The sequence below is a fragment of the Macrotis lagotis genome, chromosome 2 (genome assembly GCF_037893015.1).
Source record: "Macrotis lagotis isolate mMagLag1 chromosome 2, bilby.v1.9.chrom.fasta, whole genome shotgun sequence".
In the NCBI taxonomy this organism is placed as follows: Eukaryota; Metazoa; Chordata; class Mammalia; order Peramelemorphia; family Peramelidae; genus Macrotis; species Macrotis lagotis.
In genome coordinates this window covers 287,847,261-287,870,964 of record NC_133659.1, presented here as the reverse complement: position 1 = coordinate 287,870,964, position 23,704 = coordinate 287,847,261, and the positions used below count along the sequence as shown (strand labels likewise).

The following is a 23,704-nucleotide window of genomic DNA, read 5'->3' as shown; positions in this document are numbered from 1 at the left end:
GCTCCCAACTGCCTGCAGCCGCCAAGCGCCCCACCCTGGGCCCCGCCACGGCCCCGGCCTGGCAGGGCCGCGCCAGCCTCCGCCGCCTCCTCCAGCCCGGGCCACTTCGGGCAGACAGAGGCCTGGCCGTGCCTCGGCCCCAAATCCAACTCTTCTCTCGGCCAACTTGGCTCATGTGTAGAAAGGGTTATGGTGGGGCTGGGAGGACTTGGTGGTGTCAAAAGTGCCAGCCCCTATCCCCGGGGCTGCCTGGGTGTTCCATCTCCAGCCCCCGAGGGCCACCCGCCCCCCCAACCATAGCAAAAGGTCATCCTTGGGGCCGTTCCTCCAAGAAGGGTGCAGCACCGCAACATTTCTGTCTCTCACCCGGAGGCTCGGGATCGCCTGTCCTTACGGACTCCCCCCATCGAGGCGATTATAAACAAACGAACACAATGTATGTATAGAGGCTTCGTTGAAACCAAAGTTTATTGTTTTATTTTAGAAACCTTCTTTCATGTTTTGCTGTGCACATGACAGCGGGGTTTTAATTTTGCAAATAAAAAATATTAGAAAAAATGAAGCAAATTCCGCAGATTATTAAACGTGCTTATTCTGAAGGCTCTGGAAGTAGTAAGGCACGCCACTAACTGGGGCACCTAGAATAAAGGCTAATTGAAAGGAATTTTTGAGATGCTTTACTTCAACACCAAATGCCCGCTGGGGAGGGGAGGGAGATGAGACCTGGTCCCTTTGCTCCCGGTGCTGGGGATCCCAACAGATACAAAGATGATACGAGATACAATGTAGCGATACAGTGTTGCGCGCAAGAAAGGACACATCAACGCTGAAGCTCGTCCTTCACCAGGAAGAGGGTTCAAACGGGCAAAGCTTTCCAGCAGCTCGGACTTCAGAGGGTGGGCTGGGAGGGCAGCAAGTGCATGGGAGAGGGAACCCTCTGTGGTCCGGGTTCTGCGGAGGGAGGGAGCGGTAATGAAGTCTAAGAGGACTTCATTACCGTGATTGATGCCCCTTGGAGGGAGAAGGGCGCCAGATTGCGGGGTGCCTTTCATGCCAGGATCTTTGGGGAGGAAGGATGTTTGATAAAAAAAAACAAGCCGCCGGTTGTATGCACGAGGGACAGCAGTTTGGTCCGGCGGCCACTGGCGAGTTTTCTCATCTGCAGAACGGGGAAAGAGGCTGCGGGCAGCGGAGGGACAGGGCACATCTGGCTCGCGCCCTCCTTGGAGCAGAGGCCGCGCGTCCCCGGGGTGACGGGGCCGAAGTGGTCACGAGGGTCAGTGACAGGTGTGCGGGGGGGGGGGTGCTCCGGGCCGGCCCAGGAGGCGGCCTGGGGTGACATGCCCCGGGGGCCGGCCGCCCGCGGTGGGGGGAGGGCTGGCGGACTAAGTGCCGCCCCACCCCCGCCTCCCGGGGATCCCGGAGGCCGCGGGACGAGCCTCCTCCGAGGAGAAAGGAGTCAAAATGGGATTCGCACTCAGGTCCCGGCCTCTTCGGGGAGGCGCCGGGGTTTCCTGCCCGCTGGCCCTTCCCGGCCGGCCCGGGCCCGGGTTCGCAGAGATCACTGGCGGACCGGGGCTTAGCTCAGATCCCTGCGGGGAGGAGGAGGAGGAGGGACGGGGTTTGTTCCCCCGGGGATAGATGGGGGGAGGGGTGCGCAGGCGTTGTGTCCGCATGCGCACTTGAGTCCCTCCCGTTGGTTCGTCGCGGTCCGCGGGGTGGGGGGGGCCTGACCCCGCCCCTCTCCCCGTCCGGGCGGCGGCGGCGGCGGCGGCGGTGGCGGCGGCGGCGGCGGCGGCGGAGCGGCGACCCGCGCGGGGCCTTCTGGGAACGGAATCCCCAGGGCTGCCCCTGGCCCCTATGGCGCATGCGCGGGAGGCCGCTCGGTGATCCGCGGCAGCGGCGGTGCTTCCTGCTAGGACTGGCCGGAGGCTCGGGCTCCACCGACCCCCTACCCCCACCCCCTCACACGCAGCACCGGGCCGCGACTGCGCAGGGCGGGGCCGGCCGGCACGATGGGCCGCGGTGAGTGCGGGGGCCCGGCCCCCCGCCCCTCCCCCGCCCCCTCCCTCCTCGGCGGCTTCCTCCCCCTCCCCTCCCCCTCCCTGTGTCCGCTCCCTCCCTCCCTCCCCGCGCCCCTTTCTCCCCTCGGCCCGCTCTGGGCCCCGGGCCCCGCCGCCTGCTCTCACCTGCTCCCTCCCTCCTCCCCTCCTCCCCTCCCCCCGCCGCCCACCTCTGGGTCGCTCCCCTGCCGCCCGCGCCGCCTCCTTCCTCCTCCTCCTCCTCCTCCTCCCCCCCGACGCGGCGCTCGCCCCGCCGCCCTCCCCCAGTTCCTTCCTCCTCGCCGCCCTCGCGTCCCCAGGCCCAGGCGGGCTGACAGGGCGGCCCGGCCGGCCGGCGGGGTGGCGCGGGAGGCTGGCGGGGCCCCGGGGCCGTCCCCGCGGGCCCGGGGCGGGGGCGGCCCCCGAGGCCCGGCCCGGGCGGGCGGCGCTGTCAGCCCGCGCTGACGGCGCGCTCCCCCGCCTTGCAGGTGTGGGCTAAGCCGGAGGCCGCGGCTCGGACTGGACGCCACCATGTTCGCCGAGATGCTCAGGTAGCCCGCGCCGCGGGGACCCCCGCCCTCCCCCGCGCCGGGGGCTCCGCCCGGGGCGGCATGCGCCTCCCGGCCCGGCCCTGCCCCGGCGCCCACCCGAGTGTCTGTGTTGCCAGGCGGAGGGGAGCTGAGCGCGCACAATGAATGGGGGCAATGAGAGCCGCGAAGCAGACAGAGCTGGGGGCCCCGGGGCCTCCCCTGTCCCCGTCGGCTGGCAGCGCCGCGTGCGGGAGGGCGCCGTCCTCTACGTCAGGTAGGCGCCCCGCCCCCGCCCCCGCCGCCCCGCCGGCCCGCCGGCCCGCGCCGCTAACCCGCCCTCCCCCCGCAGCCCCAGCGGCACGGAGCTGGCCTCCCTGGAGCAGACCCGGAGCTACCTCCTCAGCGACGGGACCTGCAAGTGCGGCCTGGAGTGCCCGCTCAACGTCCCGAAGGTCAGCGGCGGCGGGGGGCGCGGGGCGGGGGGGGGGGGCGCTGCAGCCCGGCCCGGGCCCCGCTGCAGCCCGGCCTCCGCTCCGCTCCGCCCGCAGGTGTTCAACTTTGACCCCTCGGCCCCGGTGACCCCGGGCGGGGCGGGGGTGGGGCCGGCCGCCGAGGAGGACATGACCAAGCTGTGCAACCACCGGCGGAAAGCTGTCGCCATGGCAACGCTCTACAGAAGCATGGAGACCACCTGTTCGCACCCCTCCCCCGGTGAGAGCGGGCAGGGGTGCCGGGGCACCTGGGCGTGGGGGGGGGGGCCGCGCCGGGAGGGCGGGCGCTTCCCGGGCCGGGGTCGGGGGTGGGGGCAGACCCGCAAGGAGCTGGGGTGCTGCGGCCGGGGCCGGGGCCGGGGCGGGGGCCAGGCCGGCTGGGAGCCCCGCTGGAGGAGGAGCTGAGGAATGAGAAGTTCTGGGCCGCAGAGGATCCTGCCTTTGACCCTCTTATTTCTGATCTGTTGCAGGAGGGGGAGCAAGCCCCCAACTGTTCCACACTGTGTCCCCAGGTCCCCCGACTGCCCATCCCCCTGGCCGAGCCCCTCCCGTGGCCCCACTTAACGGGGGACCCTGTACTCTACCCCCAGAGCCACCCTCTGCATCTCCTCAGCCCTTTCCCCCTTTGTCAGGCCCCGGGGGTGTCTTTCCACCCCCGAGGCCCCCCGACCCAGGTACCCCAGGGGGCAGCAGCAGCCCTTGTTTCCTCCCGAGGGGCAATGCCCCCTCCCCGGCCCCACCCCCACCCCCTGCCGTCAGTCTCAATGCCTCCCCCTATATCTGGGGGACCACCCACCGACCCAGCTTGGTCCCTCCAGACCTGGGTTCCCCTCCCGCGCCCCTTATTTCTTCTTCGCCGCCCACGGGGAGCGGCGAGCACCCTCTGGATCCCCCTTTCCACTGCAGTGATGCCTTAACGCCCTCTCCCCTGCCTCCAAGCAATAATCTCCCTGGCTCTTGTGGACCCCCCACTCAGCCACCAGTGTCTTCAGCCTCTATGCACCTGCCCTTGCCCCTGGTCCTGGGGCCTCTGGGAGGGGGTCCCATGGTAGAGGGGACTGGGGCACCCCCGTTCCTTGCCAGCAGCCTACTCTCTGCAGCAGCCAAGGCACAGCGCCCCTCACTGCCTCCCCCCAGCACTTTACAGGGCCGAAGGCTCCGAGCCCAGGCGCCTCCTCCTCCTCCTCCTCCTCCTCCCCCCCCTCCCCCCCGCCAGCCCTCACCCCGGTCCCAACGCCGCCCCCGAAGGCCTCCGACTGTTCTCCGATTGCTAGAAGGGGGTGGGCCTTTGATACCCCGGCGGAGCCGCCCTCGAGCCCCTGCGCCCCCTTCTTTTCCTCACTCTGAACCATCTAACCCCATCCTCCCCTCTGTGCTGTCCCTGCTGGGGCTCTCTCCCCCTCCCCACTCCGATGGAAGCTTTAACCTTTCGGGGTCCGATGTGCCCCTTCCCCCACCCCTTCCCCTCTCCTCAGGGAGTCCCCCCCAACCCATGCACCCCATCCAGCCCTCCTTACCTGGGACTAGCAGTGGCAGCCTCAGCAGCATGCCAGGTACATGGATGTTATGAAGCAGCTCTCCCTCTCCCCATGAGTGACTGGGTTGGGGTAGATCACTCACCCCAAGGTGTTGGGTTGAAGGTTAGAGGGGGAACTCCTTCCTCGTTATTGGGTTGAAAGTGGACAGAGAGTGTTTTCCCTGGGTAATAGGGTGGGGTTTTCCATTCCTTTTTCTGACTCTCATCTTTTTTTTTCCCCCCCCAGGTGCCCCTGCCCCTCCAGCCGCCACCAAAGCCCCCCCGGTCCCCAGCCCTGTCCTTCGAAGCACCCCTGAAGGGATGGGTCCAACCTGCCCTCTTCCCTCCCTTGGTGGGGGGGAGGCCTTCCCCTTTCCCAGTCCAGAGCAGGGCTTGGCATTGGGTGGGGCAGGCTTTCCAGGACTGCTTGGGGCCCTGCCTCTTCCCTTGAGTTTGGGGCAGCCTCCTCCCCCTCCACTGCTTAGCCACAGCTTGTTGGGTGTGTTGGCTGGGGGTGGGGGACAGCCTCCCCCTGAGCCCTTCCTGCCTCCTCCTGGGGGTCCAGGCCCCCCCCTGACCCCAGGTGATCCTGAGGGACCATCACTTCTGGTGGCTTCCCTGCTTCCACCACCCTCCTCAGAACTACTCCCACCTGCTCCAACCCCTCCCAGCAATCTCCTTGCCTCACTTCTACCCCTACTGGCTTTGGGTCCCCCGTCAGGGGATGGGGAAGGACCCGGGGAGGTGGCTGGGGGTCCAAGTGGGGAGTCATTTCCAGGTTTGGGAGACCTGCCCCCCCTGCTGTTTCCCCCCCTCTCAGCCCCGCCTGCCCTCATAGCTTTAAATTCTGCGCTGCTGGCTGCCAGCCTGGACTCCCCCGCAGGGAACCCCTCCCAGGTGAGGATGGAGACAGAGAAGTAGTAGGTGCTAGGAGGGAAGGAAGTTCCAGGGAGGAAAGAGGTGTCCCATCTTTCTAGATTCTTCCTGAGGGGATGGTAGAGGCTTGAATCATTGGCTGGGGGGTAGAGTTGGGGGGGGGCAGTGCTGCTGCTGCTGCTGGAGTATGTGGGATCTTGACCATTCATGGCCTATGTCTCTTTGGTCTCAGCCCTGTGTTCTGAGCAACCCCCAACCTGGACCACCTACCTCCAGCGTCACCACGGCAACTACTGACCCCGGGGCCTCCTCTCTGGGCAAGGCCCCTTCCACCTCAGGGAGAACCCCCCCACTCCTCAGCCCTCTGCTGAGTGCCAGCCTGCTGGGTAAGTGCAACGAGATTGTACACGTGCCGTTGAGTGTAGGGGGCTGCAGAGTGACCACTGGGAGGACCGTCTGGTAAAGCTTAAGAGTTAATGCCTGGGTCTCCTCTGAGTCCTCACTGGGACAGTCTGAGTTTGCCTTGGTTTGCATCAGGGGCCTCCTAACTTCCTTGCTTCCTTTTCAGGTGACTTGTCTTCAATGACCAGTAGCCCTGGGACCCTTCCCAGCCTGCTTACCCCCCCAGGCCCTCTTTTCCCTGGCCAGCTTGGACTCCAGCTCCTCCCTGGGGGAGGTGCCCCCCCACCTCTCTCTGGGGCTTCCAGCCCCCTGACCTGCTTGCTGCAGAGTCTCCAGGTGAGTTTTGGACATTTGCTGCCATTTTCTTCTGTGGAAGAAGCAGGCAAAACACTTGGTTTCCTGGGTTTCCCACAATAGGGTTATGTGAGGAAAGGAATGTCAGTGCTGTGGTTTGGGCTGACTGGACTTTTTCTTTTGCTCTGCAGCTCCCCACTGAGCAACCAGAAGCTCCCAGCTTGCCCCCTGAGAGTCCCAGCCCAACTGTTGAACCGGAGCCTGCCCGGCCCCCCCTCAGTGCCTTAGCCCCACCCCAGGGTTTCCCTGACCCCCCAGCTCCTGAGTTGTTGACTGGGAGGGGGTCAGGAAAGCGGGGACGGCGGGGAGGTGGGGGATCAAGGGGCATCAATGGGGAAACTAGACCAGGCCGGGGCCGAAAGCCTGGTAGCCGGAGAGAGCCTGGTCGACTGGCCCTTAGGTGGGGAGGACGAGGTGGTTTCAATGGACAGATGGAACGGTCCCCCCGAGGTCCCCACTGGCAGCATAATGGGGAATTGGCTGAAGGGGGGACTGAGCCCAAAGACCTACCCACTACCATGCCCCAGCCGGATGAACTCAAGGTGAGTATAGAGGATTTCAAGGTATTTCAGAAAGGATCATGGTTGGATCCTTTATCCTAATACTCCCCCCTCCCCCCCACAATTGTTTCAGGTGCCCCCTGGGGGAGTTAGAAAATCACGCAGGGGCCGAAGGAGAAAGAGCAAGTAAGTGCTTGAACCCCAACAGTGCCCTTGCCTGTTTGTATTTGTGTTTGGAGTTGCATAGGTGTCTGTCTTCAAAATGAATTGATGGTGACTGGAATCCCATAGTCTAATGCGCCGATGGTGCAATAATGCGGTTCCCCTGCCCCATTGTCCCGGTTCACCAGCCTCACCTCTTTTGCTGGGAGAGTGAACTTATCTCCTTATCCTCCTTGTTGCAGCCCCTCCCGAACCAGCAGCAGCTCCCGACAGATTACCCTGGAGCCTAGCCACATGGCCGGGGTAAGGGGGGGGGGGTGTTGGGGGGGAGAAGAAAAAAAATGGGGGCTGGGGGAATTGATGGGAGGAAGAAAGATTGCCTTGTTAGCAGCTGCTAGTGACATTTTTGTACTTGTCCAGGTGGCCGTTCCCTTGCCGCCCCGGCCCCGTCCTGGTCGTCCTGCCAAGAACAAGAGGAGGAAATTGGCCCCATAGCAGCCATACCTGGAGCTGGACCTGATCCCCACTCTGGGGGGAGTTGAGCCTTGGGAGTCCCTGCCAACCATCTGTACCTGTGGACAGAAGTGGGTAGGGGGCTGTGTATCCCCCCCCCCCCTCCAGCCCCCAAGCACAAATGCATTTCCCTCCCCCCATAATCTTGTCCTGAGCCATTCCAGGGGATAGAGAAGCTCACCTCACCCCAAAGCCATGTCACTGATAAGGTCTGGGGGGGTATTTGGCACCTCCCCCCCAGGTACTAAGGGGAGCATACCCTTCTCCAGGTCTTATTTGCTTAAGTTATTTTTGCACAAATGACTCTTTATATTTAATTCGACTTCATTGTCCCTCTTCCCCAAGCCAGCAGGCTCAGTTTACAAACCTGTGAGCCACTGTTGGCTGCTGCCCTCCTTCCCAGCGAAAGGCACAAAGCAATAAGCATCACTCCTTATGCCCCCCAGCCCCCTTCCCTCTGGCTCAGGTGCCTCAAAGCACAGATCCTACCCCTCCCCCACCCCCACGGTTTGAAACACATGGAAGCCTCATTTCAGGGTGTAAGCCAGGTTCCCCGGGGTTAAGGGGGGAAAGAGGCCTCCCTTCCCACACACACACTACAGTGCCCCCTTTCCCCCATCAAAAATGCTCAGAGACGTTGTCATGACGCTGACGCAAGGATTATGCAACGCAGTCCAACCGGAGTGGCCAGCATGCCCAGCCGTCCAGGGGCTGCCTCATGCCTTTTCTTTTGTAAAGACAAGACCCTTCGGGAGTTTTAATTCTGTTTTGTACTTGCCCTGTGGGGCCTCCACCGCTTTTCTATGGGAGACACTCTTAATTTAACAGATAAGAATATTTTGAAACTCTGGCTTTGGGTCCATGCTCATTTCTTTTGTGGGAACAGCTTATATTTAAAATCCTTCCTCCTCGTTTTGTTCTGGGAAAGATAATCCAGATTGGTTTTCCTGGACAAGGGGTAGACATGGCTAACCCTGGGTGAGGTTAGCTTGCCAGGAAACAGCACAAGCTACATACGGCACAACAGCATTTAATGATGAGAAATTTGTACAGTTAGCCATAGAACAGCTGTGTACCCCTACTCCCACCACATCACGGGAAAGCAGTGTTATACATGGGTTAGGAAAATGGCTGGTTTCCATGCCCCCCATCTCCAGGGGCCAACAGGAAATGCTTCCCCCTTGACCACACAGTTTAATGTATCGAAGGGGTATACACTCCACATGCAGGAGGTACTCTCCTTGGAAAGGGGGGGGGGGGCCTGGGATTTTAATAATTGAGGAAAGAGGGAGCACAGCCATACTCAAGCTGATAAGTACAGGATACACAGAACAGGTCAGAGACTGCCCCTCCACTTCTGCTCACTTTCCTAGTTTCTTCATTCGTGTGTTGATGCTCGCAAAGTTTCCCTCCACCGTGACCAGGTTCTCACGCATGGTGGCCTGCACCTAGAAATGGATGACAAGAGGCTCAGTAACTTCAGGCCGTAGCCTGTGAGGAGGGAGTACCTTAAGGAGTTGGAAACATCTGACTGGAAAAGGCCAATTAGAGATGGAATGTAATCCACCATATAATTCTGGAATTGGAAGATCATCTGGTCTAACCTCACTTTACAGGTGAAGAAGTTAACCTGAAGAAATGATAGGACTTGCTCAAAGTCAAGGAGCTAATTAATGGCAGACAGAAAACTAACACCATGGTCTCCTCATGTTATGGAAAATAAAATTGGCTACAATTTGTTCAAACTCTACTAAGCAAAGTTCTGAAGAGCAGAGGGAGAGAGGTACAAAGGGCCTTTCCTTGAAGGATGGACAAGAGTCTCATCTATATGTGAAGGGATGGAGAAGTACAAACTGTAGAAGACAAACCTGAGTCAATAGGGCAGCATTGTCCTTGAGAGAACCGGCGATCATCTGCTGGGTGGTATCCAGATGTGTCAGTAGCTGACCAAACTGCATTGCTACAACAGGAGGGAAAGGCAGGTATTGGGATGTGGTAGAGCAGTATGGGAGGGCAACCACCGCTCACTTCCCAAATCCCACCGGTGCCTCACCTTGCTCATGCAGCTGCTTGATGGTAACAAGTCGCTGTACTAGCTCAGGAAGTGTAGCTGCGATGGGACTCCAGCGCTGAACCATCTCGTACAACTGATGTACCTGGGAAAGGAGAAAGGAAAGGCAAGGGAACCTGAGGGTCAGCCAGTGGCTCCACTCTACCTGGGGATACACTAATCAAATCAGCAGGCCTGGCTCAGCAGATAAGCCTGAGGCTGAAGGCAGCAGCAGAAGGGCTAGGGGGTGTGGTGGTATTTCTAGAGTGGGACACTGCAGGGAATGTGGGACGGGGGGTTCTGACCTTACTTTGGGTGTCTGCATCCTCCACGGCAGTTTTGTGCTTAGCAATCTCATTCACTTTCCCCAGGACACTCTGGAAGCACAAATGGTGAGATAGGCAATGAAGACAAAAAGGATTCTTACCATCATTGCTTAGATCGCTGCCACCTCTCCCGATGTATACCTGTAGTCGTGCTTCTACCTGATCCAAAGCAGCAAGGTCCAGGGTGCTCACCTTTGCCTGCAACAACTCCACCGTTTCCTGGGGAAGCAAGGGGAAGGCCAGAGATTACACATATCATGCTCTGGCCATCAATCACTTATCAGTCAACTTGCAGCCAGAAATTTGACCAGCCCATCCTCAGAGAAAATTCAACTCTTTGACACCTCCTCCAAAATTCTGATACTGCATGTAGCTCCCTTCCTGCTTACCATCAGGCAGGATCCCTGCAGACCCGCAGACAGGGGATTCTGGAGGGAGAGATGAGAAGAAAGAGTGATCCCTCCATTCCTGTCATCCCTACCACCTTCTACTTTGGCATCCCCACCTTGGCTTGACTTGGAGAAGCAGGTTTCTTATCCCCCTAGAGGCAGATGGTGGTACAGTGGATAGAGTACTGGGCTGGGGTTAGGAAGACCTGAACTCAAAGTTAGCCTCAGATGCTTACCAGCTGTGCCAATGAGACAAAATTGACCTGTTTCCTCAACTGGCAGAGAGGTCATTAGTGGTGCCTACCTCCCAGGGTTGTTGGGAGGATTCTTTGTTAAAAGTGTTTCAGTGCACAGGGCACTCTGTTCCCTCCCCTGCTCCCCCCCCCCCCCCCCCCCCCCCCCCACTTCTTGGTTCCCAGAGTAGAGGCTCCTGACCTTCCAGTACTGGTTATGTGAACAGGGCCTGAAAGTGTCTGACCTGAGGGTCCTGGTCACAGCGCACTGTTGCCTCCAGCTCTGACAGCCGTTTCTCAAGTTCTGCAACCTGTAGTGAAAGCAAGGGTAAGAGACTTCCCTAAACGTTCTAAATTAGAAGGGGTAGCTCCCTTTGCCCTGTAAAACAGGAGGAATGGAACATACTTCTCCTCACCATTGACTGAATCTATGATCCAGAGAGAGAGCTTCCCTGCCCCCCCCCCAGATATTGCTGCCCCACCCCAATACAGTTTGTATCCCTGGTCAATCAAATTCTAAATGAGTGGTCATATTGGCTGAGCCAGAAATATAAGGTTAGCCATAGCTTCTCTGACTGTTAAGGAGCAGAACACCAATATTGCCACTCACCTTGGCGGCCTGGGAGAACTTGTCTTGCTCAGGTCGAGAATGAAGTTCATAAGTGACCAGGCTGCTGTCAAGGGGGGGTCCAGCAGAGTCTTTGCTCCCAACCCCAGTCCCTTTGCTGCTCCTTGCAGCCTCCAGTTGCACCAGTAGTCGGCTAGGCCAAGGAAAGAAGATCAACAAGAAGTCACTTCATATGTGGGGTAGGAGCACTTCCTTTCAGTTCCCTGTTCCTTTCCCTAACTGCAGCCTAGCTTTGTAGAGGGTTTTGGGCCCAGGGTACCCACTTGGCCAGGGCTCCGTCAGGGTCAGTGAGGTTGATGGCAGCATCAGGTCCCAGCAGCTTCTCCAAGTGGGAAGCAACAAGCTGCTGCTTCAGGACGGCCAATTGTTTGGCCAACACCACAGGGGTCAGCTTCTCCTCAGCAGCTGACTCTTTTACTGTTGCCTGAAAGGGGAAGAGGTAAGAAAAACCATGGGAAACTCAGAGCTGGGCCATACTGAGCTGAGTGTCAGTCACTGGGAGTAGACTAGAGGATCAGTCATAGACAGAAAATTGGTCAGCATCTATTTACCAAGTCTTGAATATGGTTTCAGACACCTTCTCCCTTCCTCCCAAGATCAAATGGACAAGGACTGGAGGGGAGGGTAGAGAGTGGAAAGGATCTGAGCACTAAGAGGAAGCAGAATTCTGGGTTACCTTTATCTTCTCCACCTCAGTCATTAATTCTTGAACCTCATGCAGCAGTCGCTGGTACTTCTGTTGGGGGGTCTCCTTTAACCCCAGTCCGTCTCCCAGCTGGAGGGCAAGGACAAAAGGGGGTGTCACATCCTTTAGGATAGAAATCTCAGAATCCAATCACAAAGTGTATTCTGCTCAATCACTGATCCACAACATCCCCTACACCAGCTTAATCAACTGTAGGGCCCCTCAGTCCCAATAGCCAGAGGAACATGCAAAATTCTCCCTTTTAATGGCTTCCCAAGATAAAAATTTCCCTTCCATAACAAACCATTTCAAACTCTCCTGATTCATATCCTGTCCTTTTGGTTTTCCCAATACGATCTGAAAAGTCTGCATGGGAAGAGAAGAAAGGAGAAAGGCAAGGGAGGAGATTTAGAGTTAATTGTTTCCACCAGTCTCCTTGGCAAGGTCCTTCCCCAGGGGTAAACCCTCTACAAAAAAGCAGAAGGTTGCTTTTTAGGTCCTCCTCGCACACCCATCTCATTCTTGGTTTTGTCCTTATTAACCCTCCTACCTGATCCCACACACAACTCTGGACCTTACCAAGTCCCTTGGTCCCCACTCTTTTGTCTTTGAACTTGTCATAGGCAGCATTTGGGTTAACAATGATGTGCTCCACACTTGTACTTGTCAGCTCCTCCTGTAAAGATAGGTGTTTTAGACCAAGAAAAATCTTAAGTACAATACCCAAAGTCCTACCCTCACCCAAACCATCAATGAATGCCTCCCTTGTGTTTACTTCATTGGAGGAAAGGGGGGAAAAGTTCTTCGATGTTCCTTCTGACTCAGTCCACAGAGAGGAAATGAATTTCCCTTTCCTGTCCCAGACTGAATAAGATTTATATGGAAACAAGGGATCCAGCACCAAAGCTACAACTTTGGCTCTCTGTAAAAATCAACCCCTTGCTTCAGCTGAGGACACATGACAATAGTATCTCCTCTACTTTCAACAACAAACTCCAGGACCTGGCAGTGTTATCCAAACCATCCCATGTACTCTAGTGCCCCTCCTCCCCATTCCAGATTTGCTGAGACCATTCTCTTTTAGCCAAACCCCAAACCTGCCTGTCATAAAGGGCAAGATGGAAGGGATATAACAAAGCTACTTGGCTACTAATTTTTGGAATAGGCTTTAGAATATTGTATCACCCAACATAACTTGGAGCTAGGCACCCTAAAATTTGTGGAGTCAGAAGCTATTCCCTAACCGGTCAGGCTGAGGTTGAGAAATTTAGATGGGACTGTTTTCTGAAGGGCAACACAAAAGCAGGAACCCATCTATTTAACAAACATTGAGATAGGGATTATATGCCTGTCCTGTAAAAGAGACGTCTCAGGTTTAATCCAGAGAAAAACTACAGCAACTGTCCTGCCTTGCCCACTTCCACCAGCACAGATCATGGACTGAAGCCAGTTTGAGAATAGTCTTACTTACACAGACTCTTCCAGGAAAGGGGACTCTGGTAGGGATAGGATGTGTAACAAGGAAAGGGACTCCATTTGAACCCCAAATATGGAAGCACAGTTAACCCACTGTAATACAAACATCTACATCCTCCATATCTAACCTCAGATTCTAATGCTGTCTCATGGGATGGTGTTCCCTCCCCAGTTACTTAAGAGGTCTGACACCTTAACCTTATAGAACAGACTTCAGTCTATATATTAAGATACTATATATTAGGATACTAGTCTTATTGTAGAAGAGAGTGAAGAGGTTTTTGTTTTGTTTCCCCCTTCTTTATCCCAGTCTAGGGATGGGATATAGAGAAAAGGGCAAAGGTTGGGGGAAAGCAGCCCTACTCTTTAGAGCTCCATCCTTGACCATGTATCCTATCATACCTTAGGGTTAGAAGGGGATCCAGAATATTAGTGGCAGCTTTATAAGGAAAAAAAAAAGTGTATGTGTGGGGGGGTAGTACGTTAGAAGAGAGAAACACTTAACCTTTTGTCTATACCTCTTCTCTAGGGGAAGCCATGGACTGTTAATGATGGGCAGAAAACAGGTCAAGAGCCCAGGATCAGAAGAAAAACAAAGGAGCTTTTGAGATCAAAAGCATCCTTAACCCAGTCCCCTCGAAGGTGCTATGCCCGAAGCACCATATATTCCAGGTATCTGATATCTAACCTGTGACTGGGAAAGGACTCAAATTAAGGGAACAGAAGCCCCTGAAACATCTAGGAGAAAGTTAAGCATGGTGGTAACTATCTTCTCTCTGCCTTTGCCAGGGCAGTGAAGTTAAAACTTAATTAAAAAAAATTAAGTTCGAGGGGTGACAATCCAAGGAGAAATAATTCCCTAGGCAGGGGAGAATTTCCTCAATACCAAACTATCACAAGGCCTCAGACCTCTCTGTGAGAATGAGACAGAAAGTCTCCCTGCAGTCTTTGACTGACCTTCACCTAGGAGCACTGATGATGACACTAGAACCCAAGTGTTAGGTGACTCTGGCATCAGGCGTCTCTATGTGTCACCCTGGAAGGGGAAGAGTGCTGAGACTCTGCTTCATATACCACTAGGTCTATGCTTACATTTGACCCATGTCCAAGAGGCATTTGAGAGGGGCAGAGTGTCTCAGGTCAAGGTCAAGCCAGCTCTGTGGACAGGGAGTGGAAGGGTGAGAAGTTTGATAGAGACAAAAGGGCAGAAGAACACCCATCCCAGGACAGCACACCCGTTAAAAAAGCAGACAAAAGGTCGGGCTTCTTACCAGCTCCTTGCGGTTTCCCCAGAGGTGAGAAAGTCAAAAGAGGTTAAGAGGAAAAGGAGTGGAAAATTGGGGGGGAAAAAAAGACAAAATTGTTATTAGCACATTGTCACATGCACTACACAACACTCTTAAAACAACTGTACCACAGGGCCCCAGGGGAGCTTAGCAAAAGTTGGTATCAGTTAATTTATGGATGAGATCCCCACATATTCAAAAAGGGTGGGAAAGTGTAAGACCCTCCCCTCCCCCAAGGTAACTAGGCTACAGAGAAGCTTAGGTAAAAGGATAATAACTAAAAAGTGAACAACACCAGCAGTTAGAGGTGATCAGTCAGTGACAAGGATAAAGGAAATGATGATGAGGGGAAAAAAAAGAGGAATCCAAGCACTTAGGAACTAAAGGGGGCTTTTCCTCACTTAAAAATGAGGAAACAGTGGCCCAAAAGAGATGGCAGGGGGTGAAGGTGACGCTGTAGTAACTCCAAAGGCCTCTGGTTGAGTGGTTAGTCCCTGGCCTGAGGTTCCCTACTATCCTGGTTACTGAGGCCTGGGGAGACCACAAGGCAATTAAGATGGCAGAATGAGCCCTAGTAAAGGAAGGGAAGAGCAAGTGTTCAGAGTAGGCAGGATGGCTAATGCCAGCTGCTGACAAAGGAGCAGGAAGAACATGTCAAATATTTTTTTCTGTTGCTGTCACAATAGGGTAAAACAGTCCCTTACTTTTAAAGCTTTTCTCATTCCCCTAGCCTTGTGAGCACCTAATTTTGGTTATTGTTAAATAACATTGTTTTCCAAATAATTTTACCATAATGAGCTAAGAGCGGGAGACCAAAGTTTAAAGAACTTCAATATCTAGTTCCCAAACCCATGTAGGGAATCTGATTTTTTAATTTCTGTGTTAACAGGATCTCAATGGGGGTGGGTAGGAGGATGACAAAGACAGTTTTTGTAAACCCAGGCCACCCCAGATAGTTCCTATCCCCAGGCAGTGCTCATTTAGGAAATTCCAGAAGAGGGAAATTCCAAAAGATGCTCTAAAGGGGCAAATACAATTGGAAGGCCTGAGTACCAGCATATACATTAGGGATAGGTATAAAGGGTCTCAATCTTCAAGCAGAGCTGTATCTTGACTCATTCCCATCTTTTCATTCCTCAGCCCATAGTCACTTCCTCTAATGCCTGTTTCTGGCCCAGACAAGGTTCCTCCTTTAGCCTGAACTGGAGTTCTATCTTCTTCTGTTTGGCTGTCTGAGCTGTAGAGGGCAGAGGAGATTTCAATAGTAAAGCCAAGGTGGAAAACCTACGTAAATGCTTGCATACAAACACAGAGACCAAGCATTTCTCTTCCTTGTCCCTGTGAAATAAAGCTAGCTCAGGGAGAGAAGCAAATGGTCATCAGGGAGTAGGCTCCCAAATTCAAATCCAAATCATGGAAAAAACATAAGGCCATATAAAAACTTGCCAGTGGAAATAACCGTATGATGGATTAGTTCTCAAATCATGATCTCCAGGATGTTTCATGAGAGAGAAAGAAATCTTATACATATTCCCATTACCTGGAGTTGTATTGATCACCAAGACACCAAAAACAACATAGTCACCCTGACTGAAAAGTCTCAGATGTCCTAAAAATGGGGGTCAGCCAGGACAGTTGATGTAGCATTTTTCATATGACTGTTCCTTACTCTATTCAGTCTCCTCAACTCACCAAGGGTATTGGCCAGATGACTACACAAATCTTGGGGGGTGGGTGGGGGATGGGATGGATATGAGGCAATGAATCAAGGAAGGAGGCCAAGAGCTTTTACTTTGCTCTGACTTAGGTATAATACCAAAGAAATAGCTAGAGAAACTATAGATGTATGGTAGTTAGAGAAAAGGATAGTGCTGGAGAACAGAACCTAGAATTTAAAATATAAATATATATAAAATTCATATAAATTTATATAAAATTCACATAAAATCAAAGCAAACTATCCATTCTAAAGGAGGGGTACAATAGAATAGTTAATTCTAAATCACTGTTTCTTAGACTATTTTTGGAACAAGTAATATAGGAAGATATGTAAAGAATAAAAAAGATAAGTTTTATTCGACTTTAAAATATGATTCTTCCCCACTTTTATCCTCTAACTGCCAATATTTAACTTCCTGTTTTGCTTATGTTGATATTAAAATTATTTACAATTCTGAGCTCATACCAACTGTTCCTCCATTCAGAAGAGGTAGTACAAAAAAAATGTTCTGGGTCAAAAGTGGGAAACAGAAATTTTTATGGCTATCACACATAAAATTTTAAAATTCTAGTAGCTATTACCCAGAGATGTTCCTTCAATGCAGGAAGAAGCACTGGTCTCTTATTACATAGTCACCTGAAGTGATTTGACCTTGATCCAATATAGTTCAAAACTATTCTTCTATTTCTATTTGATCTTGTTCCAAGCTGGGAAAAGGATGTGTGATATTTTCCCATTTTCTGTCCCTCAAAATCAATGGAATCCTCATGCCCAAATGCCTTTACAGTCTTTAACTCCTTGTCTCACCCTCCACCTGATAATTTGACACTTAAGATGCTCAAAGGGAAAAGGTAGTAGTAATCCAATTAGTTAAATATTCAAACTTGACTAACCATCTTTAAACAGGAGGCCGGCAGGCATCAAAATCACCCAAATCAAGAGTTTATTGGCTTTTGAAATGATTAGTGACAACAAAAGGACAAGGGACAGTTCACTGGCATGCAGGATGGAAAACAAGAAAACATGCAAAGTAGAAGCACTGAATGGTCTTACTTGTGCAAACTAGTGTCCAGGCAGGGTGGTGAGGAGGGAGGGGGAAAGCATTAGGAAAAACTCAGATAAGTTCATGTACATCAACAATTAATAAATACAATTAAGCATAATCTATGATATCCCCAAACCAAAGAGAGGGAAACAACCCGATATTTTTGGGGGGGCTAAACAGTGAATCCTACTTAACCTCCTCAGGGACTGAACAAAACTGCATAAGTAGGAGACTGGTGGCTGCGCCTTAGCCTTCTCAAGGCACCAGAGTTTACAATGGGACAGTGGGTTTTCTCATTACCTGGTGCTGAGATATGTTATGGTTCATGTGCTTAGTTGAGAATGTTTCTCTTGATTCCCTGCTCTGGTAGTTTCAAAAACCATGAACAGAATAATTCAAAGACTGAAGTTGAGTACTGACAAGTCAAACATGGAAGATGGGGTTCAACTTTAGGAATTAACTTCTGTTTGATTTTTTTTTTTGTCAATCTTATAAAAAAAATGAGTTCATCTCCCAATTATCCTGGAATTTGTCCTGGGGAAACTAAACTTGTGTTTAGAGAGCAGTGACGAGTAAATTATGGTATGAAAGGGGTCCTATGGCTAGGTCAGCCAGGCCCTTTTACTTGGCCCAACACTCCAGTTTTGGAATATCATTTCTAGTTGCTTTAAAGCACAGTAAGAAACCTCAGAGTCATAAGCAAATCTTTTTCCTATCAGCCTTCTGAGGATGGCAACATTTCCAAGTATACTATGAAGTAGCATTTATAAAATTCTGGATACATTTTATTTCTTTAAGTTATCATCTCCATCCGTGGCTTAATTTAAGATTACTGGGCCAGACAATGTTTCTCTCACAATAAAGAAATAATAGAGGTTACCATATTGGTATTACAAATGCTAAAGCTACTTTGCTGTTCTTTTAAACAAAAAAGTCTGGAGATCAAATTAGAGAATCTCATCACTGGGGAAATGGGAACTTTGTATGATTTTGTGTGAGAGACTCCACATGACTGAATAATAATAGTGTTGTATGCCTCCTCCCCCAGGCTAGAGCTTCAGGAAAATAGGCATGCTGGGAGAAATGTGGATATCAAAGAAACCAAGATTCTGAAGTTTTAATTCATACACATCTCAAGTTGCAAATTTAAATCTGAATTAAGAACAGCAGTTATTCAGCTTCTTCTCGAATTGTCTCTCTAGGGCCCAAAGGGACAAGCTGTAGCCAGACGTATTAGCTTTTTGTCGGAAAACATCCAAAGCCTTAGGTACTCCTAAACAGCTTAAGTCATAATCATTTCTCTACTTTGAGTACTAGAGAGTCACTAAAAGAAATGTTGAGAGAAAGCAATTAAACTTAGGTCATCATTTCTCCAGTTTCCTAGCAGTTTTACTGGTAGATATTAAACAAAGGATCCAGGGCCATTAAGTACTGTTACTTATCCTATTTGCCATGAGAGATTACTGGAGTCTGGGGGAAAAAAAATCATTCCGTCTTAGAAATAATTAGCTGCTTAGCTTCTAGCTGGGGGAGAATCAACTGACCTAGAATGGCCACCCTTTTTGGTTTTTCTCTCCCAAGTAGTTAACATCCCATTAAGTCTATTCCATGGCTAGCTTCCATAGTTAGTGAGGCTTAGCCAGAGATGTTACATGTACGATGGCTCTGTTCAATAAAGAGAACCTTTCTTGGACACAAGAAATATTTCAAAAGAACAATCCCTATTTTTTCATCCAGCTAGGGTTCCTTTGAAATGAATTTGTTTGGCTTGGTCAACAATAGAGTCCTATTCAATATCTCTCTATGAAAACCTGACATTTCCACAGGTCAAGGTTGAAACTGAGCAGAATTCCTGAATTGTGGTATTAAGGAAATTGCTCAGCACCTCTCATTGTCTAAATTGGAGAGAAAAGACTGATATGGAGAAGGACCTTTAAGAATAGCCCTTACAGCAACAGGTAAGAATAGCTCATGAGCAATAAACGATACCTCAGCCACACTCACACATTATTCTTTGGACAACTGTACCACACCACATCCATTTCCATATGACTGCAGCTTTGGGACATGACATGCGAGCAGCTAGAGAAAGAGATGCCACAAGAGACACACACCACAGAAGGTGGGGTGGGGTGGAAGATAAGGTCCATTTGCAAATCAGGGGCTACTGCTAATATGGAGAGTCAAACAAGGAAAAAAATGAGTACGCCAAGCCACACAATATCAGCCAGCATCCAGCAACCCCCCACAACTGACCAGAAAAATTTCAAACACAGCCAAAAGATTCATACATTTATACATGGCGCCCGCCTCCTCAGATGGTCAGTCATTCTGTCTTTTGTTAAGACATCACCCAAACCCAGGTCATTGTGGGAATACCAGAAATACATAATATATGTGTTAATAAACACAATTAAGAATATTCTATGATATCCCTAAATCAAAAGAAGGGAAACAACCTGCTGTTTCTTTTTCAGGGATATAGAAGAGCCAATCCTACCTGTCCTCCTCAGAGGCTGAAGAAGTTGCATAAGTGGCCAGAAGATAGTTGGCTGTGCCACAACCCTCTCAGGGTACCAGGGTTTGCCTTGGGGCAGTTGTCTTGCCCTGGCAAGACATACTAATCAGACAGCATTCAGTGTCCTCAAGACCTCACAGCTTGCACTATTTATGTTTGTTATGTCTTATATACTTTTGGGAATATCTTATTTCTTCCATTAGTTTGGGTTTTGGGACTGCATTCCTTGAAGGGAAGATTCTATAAATCTCTCTCTCTCTCTCTCTCTCTCTCTGTGTATATATCTATATCTATATCTATATCTATATCTATATCTATATATATATATATCTTCCTTCTAATAATAAACAACCCTCTCTCTTTTCTTTTTTTAAGGTTTTTGCTAGGCAATGGGGTTAAGTGGCTTGCCCAAGGCCACACAGCTAGGGAATTATTTTCTGAGGTTGGATTTGAACTCAGGTACTCCTGACTCCAGGGCTGGTGCTCTATCCACTACACCACCAAGCTGCCCCCAAACAACCCTCTCTTAACAAGGAAGACCTGGATGGATGAAATACTAAGTCTTCTTTTCCTTGCCTGAGACTGTGTTCACAGTCTCCCCCCCCCCCACAATCTTCTCTGAACATCTACCTACATCTAAAAAGTCCCTCAAAGCACCTTTTCTTTGTTAAGAAAGTAAATCAATTCCTCTACAGAATTTCTCTGCATGAACTTTCCCCAATCTTTGTAAAACTCCCTTTCTCTGTCCCATGAAGCTCTGCACCAGTCCTCAGTAATTAGGAATATTGAATAAAAATACTGTCTGAAGAAGACAAATCTTAACCTCGGAGAGTTTATAACATCTCAGATTTCAAGATTGTTTTTAAACAATAACCATGCCCCAGGAGTCTGAGTTTTTCCTAACCTCAGTTATTTTGCTCAGATCTTACCAGCTGAATTCAAGATCAGAGCTTTGTAGGGCATTGTCTTGGCATTTCTCCTTCATGTTCAATGTTGAATTTAAATTCTTTGTATGATCAACAACTCAAAATGTACTAGAAATAAGGTTGGTGTACCAGCTCTTTGTGATGGCTTATTAGAGTATGGGATAAGATGGGGGGGAGGGCACCAGGGGTGGAGTAGGGCAGTATGTGGTCTTACCGAGTCGAATTCTGCTTGGTCGTCTTCAGGGAGGTCGCTGGTCTCATAAACATCTGGCTCATTTCTGGCCTGCAGACAGAAGAAGTGACCAACCCACCTCATGACAAAATACCCACCAACTCCCTACCCAACTAACAGAGAGGACAGGATAATTCTCAGATCACCTGCCCGCTCACCTGTCCCTTTATCCTTCACCTAGCCCAGGGAACCATCACAGGGCTGGTAGTTGAAGCAACTGAAATCTGATGGTAAAAGCTGAATCTAAATTATGACAAAGATATCACATTCATCTGCACTTTTTACTAATCTGAGAAGACAGGGTTGAGAGGGAGAGGGATTATTTTTTAAGTCTTTTTACTTCACTAGTGGGGAAAAAGGTAAATGTAACATAAGTAGGAGATATAAATGTATTTAAATGGGAGGGCAGGTTTTTGAGCTTTAGACTGAGTTCTAAACCTAATCTGAGAATGGTTCTGTTGCTTCAACCTCAAAACCATCAGACAAGCCTAAATCTCTGGCAAAAAGGAAAAGCATGGGGCACAGATCATAGGAGTGTCAAAGGTTGAATAGTCAGTATGTTTCATTTTGGTGAGTTAGAAGAGGACGGGTGTGTGTGTGTGTGTGTTGGTGGTGGAGAGGAAATATGAAAATGTAGGGATAGCCTAGGAGAGGTAGAATGTAATGGAATGAGAGTGGGAAGATAGGGGAGAGGAGGAAACATTCTTGGATGTTAGAAGCAACTAAGTTTTGTCATGTGAGAGAAAGACAAGCTTCTGAGGTATAGGCTGGGAGTGGGTGTGTTGTCAGGTTGGTTTAAGAAAACTACAGTTTTGGGGTGGCTAGGTGGTACAGTGGATAGAATACCGGCCCTGGATTCAGGAGTTCCTGAGTTCGAATCCATTCTCAGACAATAATAACCTAGCTGTGTGGCCTTGGGCAAGCCACTTAACCCCATTTGCCTTGCAAAAACCTAAAAAAAGGAAAACTACAGTTTTATAGAATTAGTGGCAATCTGGAAGAGCACACAACAGAAAAGAAAAACGCAAAAGGAAAGTGAAAGTTTTCATAGAGAAGGTGGAGAACAATTTTTAAGAGAACAATACTGTAAAGACAAACCATCTGGAAAGCTTTAAAAACTGTGATCGATACAATGACCAACCAAGATTCCAGGGGTTAAAGTCTATGCCATTCAAGGGCTAAAAGAGAGGTGTGGACTCAGGAGGAAGAATGGGATATGATTTTTTTGGAGATTACTGTGTAAATGTTTTGTTTGACTATAAATATTTATTTTTTCTGTTCCATTATTCCATTAAAAAGATATCAAGCATCTATTTTCTCTCCCTTCAGGCTCTCCTAGCTCCTCCCGGGAAAAGGAAAAAACCACTTGTAGCAAATACAAACAATGCATATTTGTTATAAGGGTTTTATCTTTTTTTTTTTTCTAAAGGGAAAGAATAAAAAAGAAGAGGTGAAGGGATGGAAGCGGGTGGCTACAATGCAGCGGGGATGGGCGGAGACGGAGGGGAAGAAGTGACAGCAGAAAGGGGGAGGGTGGGGGGCTTAAGGGAGGGATTCCTTCATCTTTCTGGCATCCCGGCAACTTTGGTGGAATCCGGGAATCCATACTCATCCCGTGTCTAAAGGCGCACATAGCGAGGACATCAGCGCTGCAGGGACTCAGTTATGGAGACTGGGGAAAGGATGAAGTTGCGGGGGGCCCGGGGTTAGGAGTGGGGGCCGGGGCGGCGCCGACGGGGTGGGGGTGGGGCGCCGGGGCCCGGCGGGGCCGGGCCGGGGGGGGGGGGGGCGCGGCGAGCTCGAGCCGGCGGCCGAAGCCGCGCCGGGCCGCGGGGCGGGGACCCTCCGGGCCCTCTACTCACAATGCCGGGGAGGTCGGCGTATTTGGGGTCCGCCATGACAGCGGCAGAGGAGGGCAGGGAAGACGGGGCGGGGGGGGTCCGGGGCCTAGGCGGGGCCGGAGCCGAAGCTCGAGCTCTGGCCGAGGAAGAAGCCGGTCGAGGTCCCGGTCCAGGGCTTAGTCGGAGGCGGCGGCAGGGGCGGCCGGGGGGGGGGGGGGGGGGGGGCACGAAGTCTCGCGAAAGGACGGCCGGGAGTCGGCGGAGCCGAGAGAGGGGAAGCCGACCTCGCGAGAACTGAGAGCTCCTAGCCACGCCCCCCGCCCCCGCCCAACCGGGAGAGAGGTGAGGTAATGGGAAAAGAGTGCCGACTAGGATTGTGGGATATGTAGTCGGACGAAGACATTGAAGAAGGGGATCTTGTTAGGGGACCGTGGAGATCATTGAAGCCGGCAGTTCTTTTATTTTTAGGTTTCTTTTTCTTTGAAAGGCACATTATTAAGTGTCTGAGACCGGATTTGAACGCCGGTGCTCTATTCACCGCCCATCCCCGCTGCATTGTAGCCACCCAGCTAGCATCCGGCTTCCATCCCTTCACCTTTCCCTTTCCCTTCACCTCTTCTTTTTTATTCTTTCCTTTTAGGAAAAAAAAAAGATAAAACCCTTATAACAAATATGCATTGTTTGTATTTGCTACAAGTGTTTTTTTTTTCTTTTTCCAGGGAGGGGCTAGTGGCCCCTCCACTTCCTTTTGATTATGATATTTGTCATTCATTTTTTTTTTAGGTTTTTGCAAGGCAAATGGGGGACCCTCAACTTCATTTGTTTTAGGTTTTTGCAAGGCAAATGGGGGACCCTCAACTTCATTTTTTAAAATTTTTTTAGGTTTTTTTAGTTTTGCAAGGCAATGGGGTTAAGTGGCTTGCCCCAAGGCCACACAGCCAGGTAATTATGAAGTGTCTGAGG

At 51.3% G+C, this 23,704-nt stretch overlaps 2 protein-coding genes and 1 long non-coding RNA gene across 4 annotated transcripts; 2 read left to right on the top strand and 1 right to left on the bottom strand.

Moving 5' to 3' along the window:
- The first annotated feature begins 1,778 nt into the window (after nt 1–1,778).
- MBD6 (methyl-CpG binding domain protein 6) lies at nt 1,779–8,236 on the top strand. Its single transcript, XM_074226299.1, has 13 exons — nt 1,779–2,025; nt 2,531–2,593; nt 2,710–2,846; nt 2,922–3,024; nt 3,121–3,283; nt 3,534–4,616; nt 4,827–5,476; nt 5,688–5,841; nt 6,024–6,193; nt 6,343–6,753; nt 6,845–6,897; nt 7,116–7,176; nt 7,294–8,236. Exons 3-13 carry the CDS (start codon nt 2,734–2,736, stop codon nt 7,366–7,368), a joined length of 3,036 nt encoding a protein of 1,011 aa, XP_074082400.1. The 5' UTR covers nt 1,779–2,025; nt 2,531–2,593; nt 2,710–2,733; the 3' UTR covers nt 7,369–8,236.
- Nucleotides 8,237–8,403: 167 nt separating this feature from the next.
- On the bottom strand, nt 8,404–22,943 carry DCTN2 (dynactin subunit 2). Its single transcript, XM_074226300.1, has 14 exons — nt 22,763–22,943; nt 20,883–20,951; nt 12,277–12,373; nt 12,002–12,063; nt 11,689–11,787; nt 11,276–11,436; nt 10,995–11,145; nt 10,630–10,695; nt 10,152–10,190; nt 9,904–9,981; nt 9,742–9,813; nt 9,440–9,542; nt 9,255–9,346; nt 8,404–8,834 (listed from the first exon to the last, which is right to left on the bottom strand). Exons 1-14 carry the CDS (start codon nt 22,796–22,798, stop codon nt 8,748–8,750), a joined length of 1,212 nt encoding a protein of 403 aa, XP_074082401.1. The 5' UTR covers nt 22,799–22,943; the 3' UTR covers nt 8,404–8,747.
- LOC141515048 (uncharacterized) lies at nt 10,722–20,006 on the top strand. Of its 2 annotated transcripts, XR_012476209.1 has the most exons (4): nt 10,722–11,191; nt 13,703–13,845; nt 19,051–19,182; nt 19,702–20,006. It is a non-coding gene; the product is annotated as an uncharacterized LOC141515048 (long non-coding RNA). The 2 variants fall into 2 exon arrangements; XR_012476208.1 differs by having other exon boundaries at nt 13,703–19,182.
- Nucleotides 22,944–23,704: the final 761 nt, after the last annotated feature.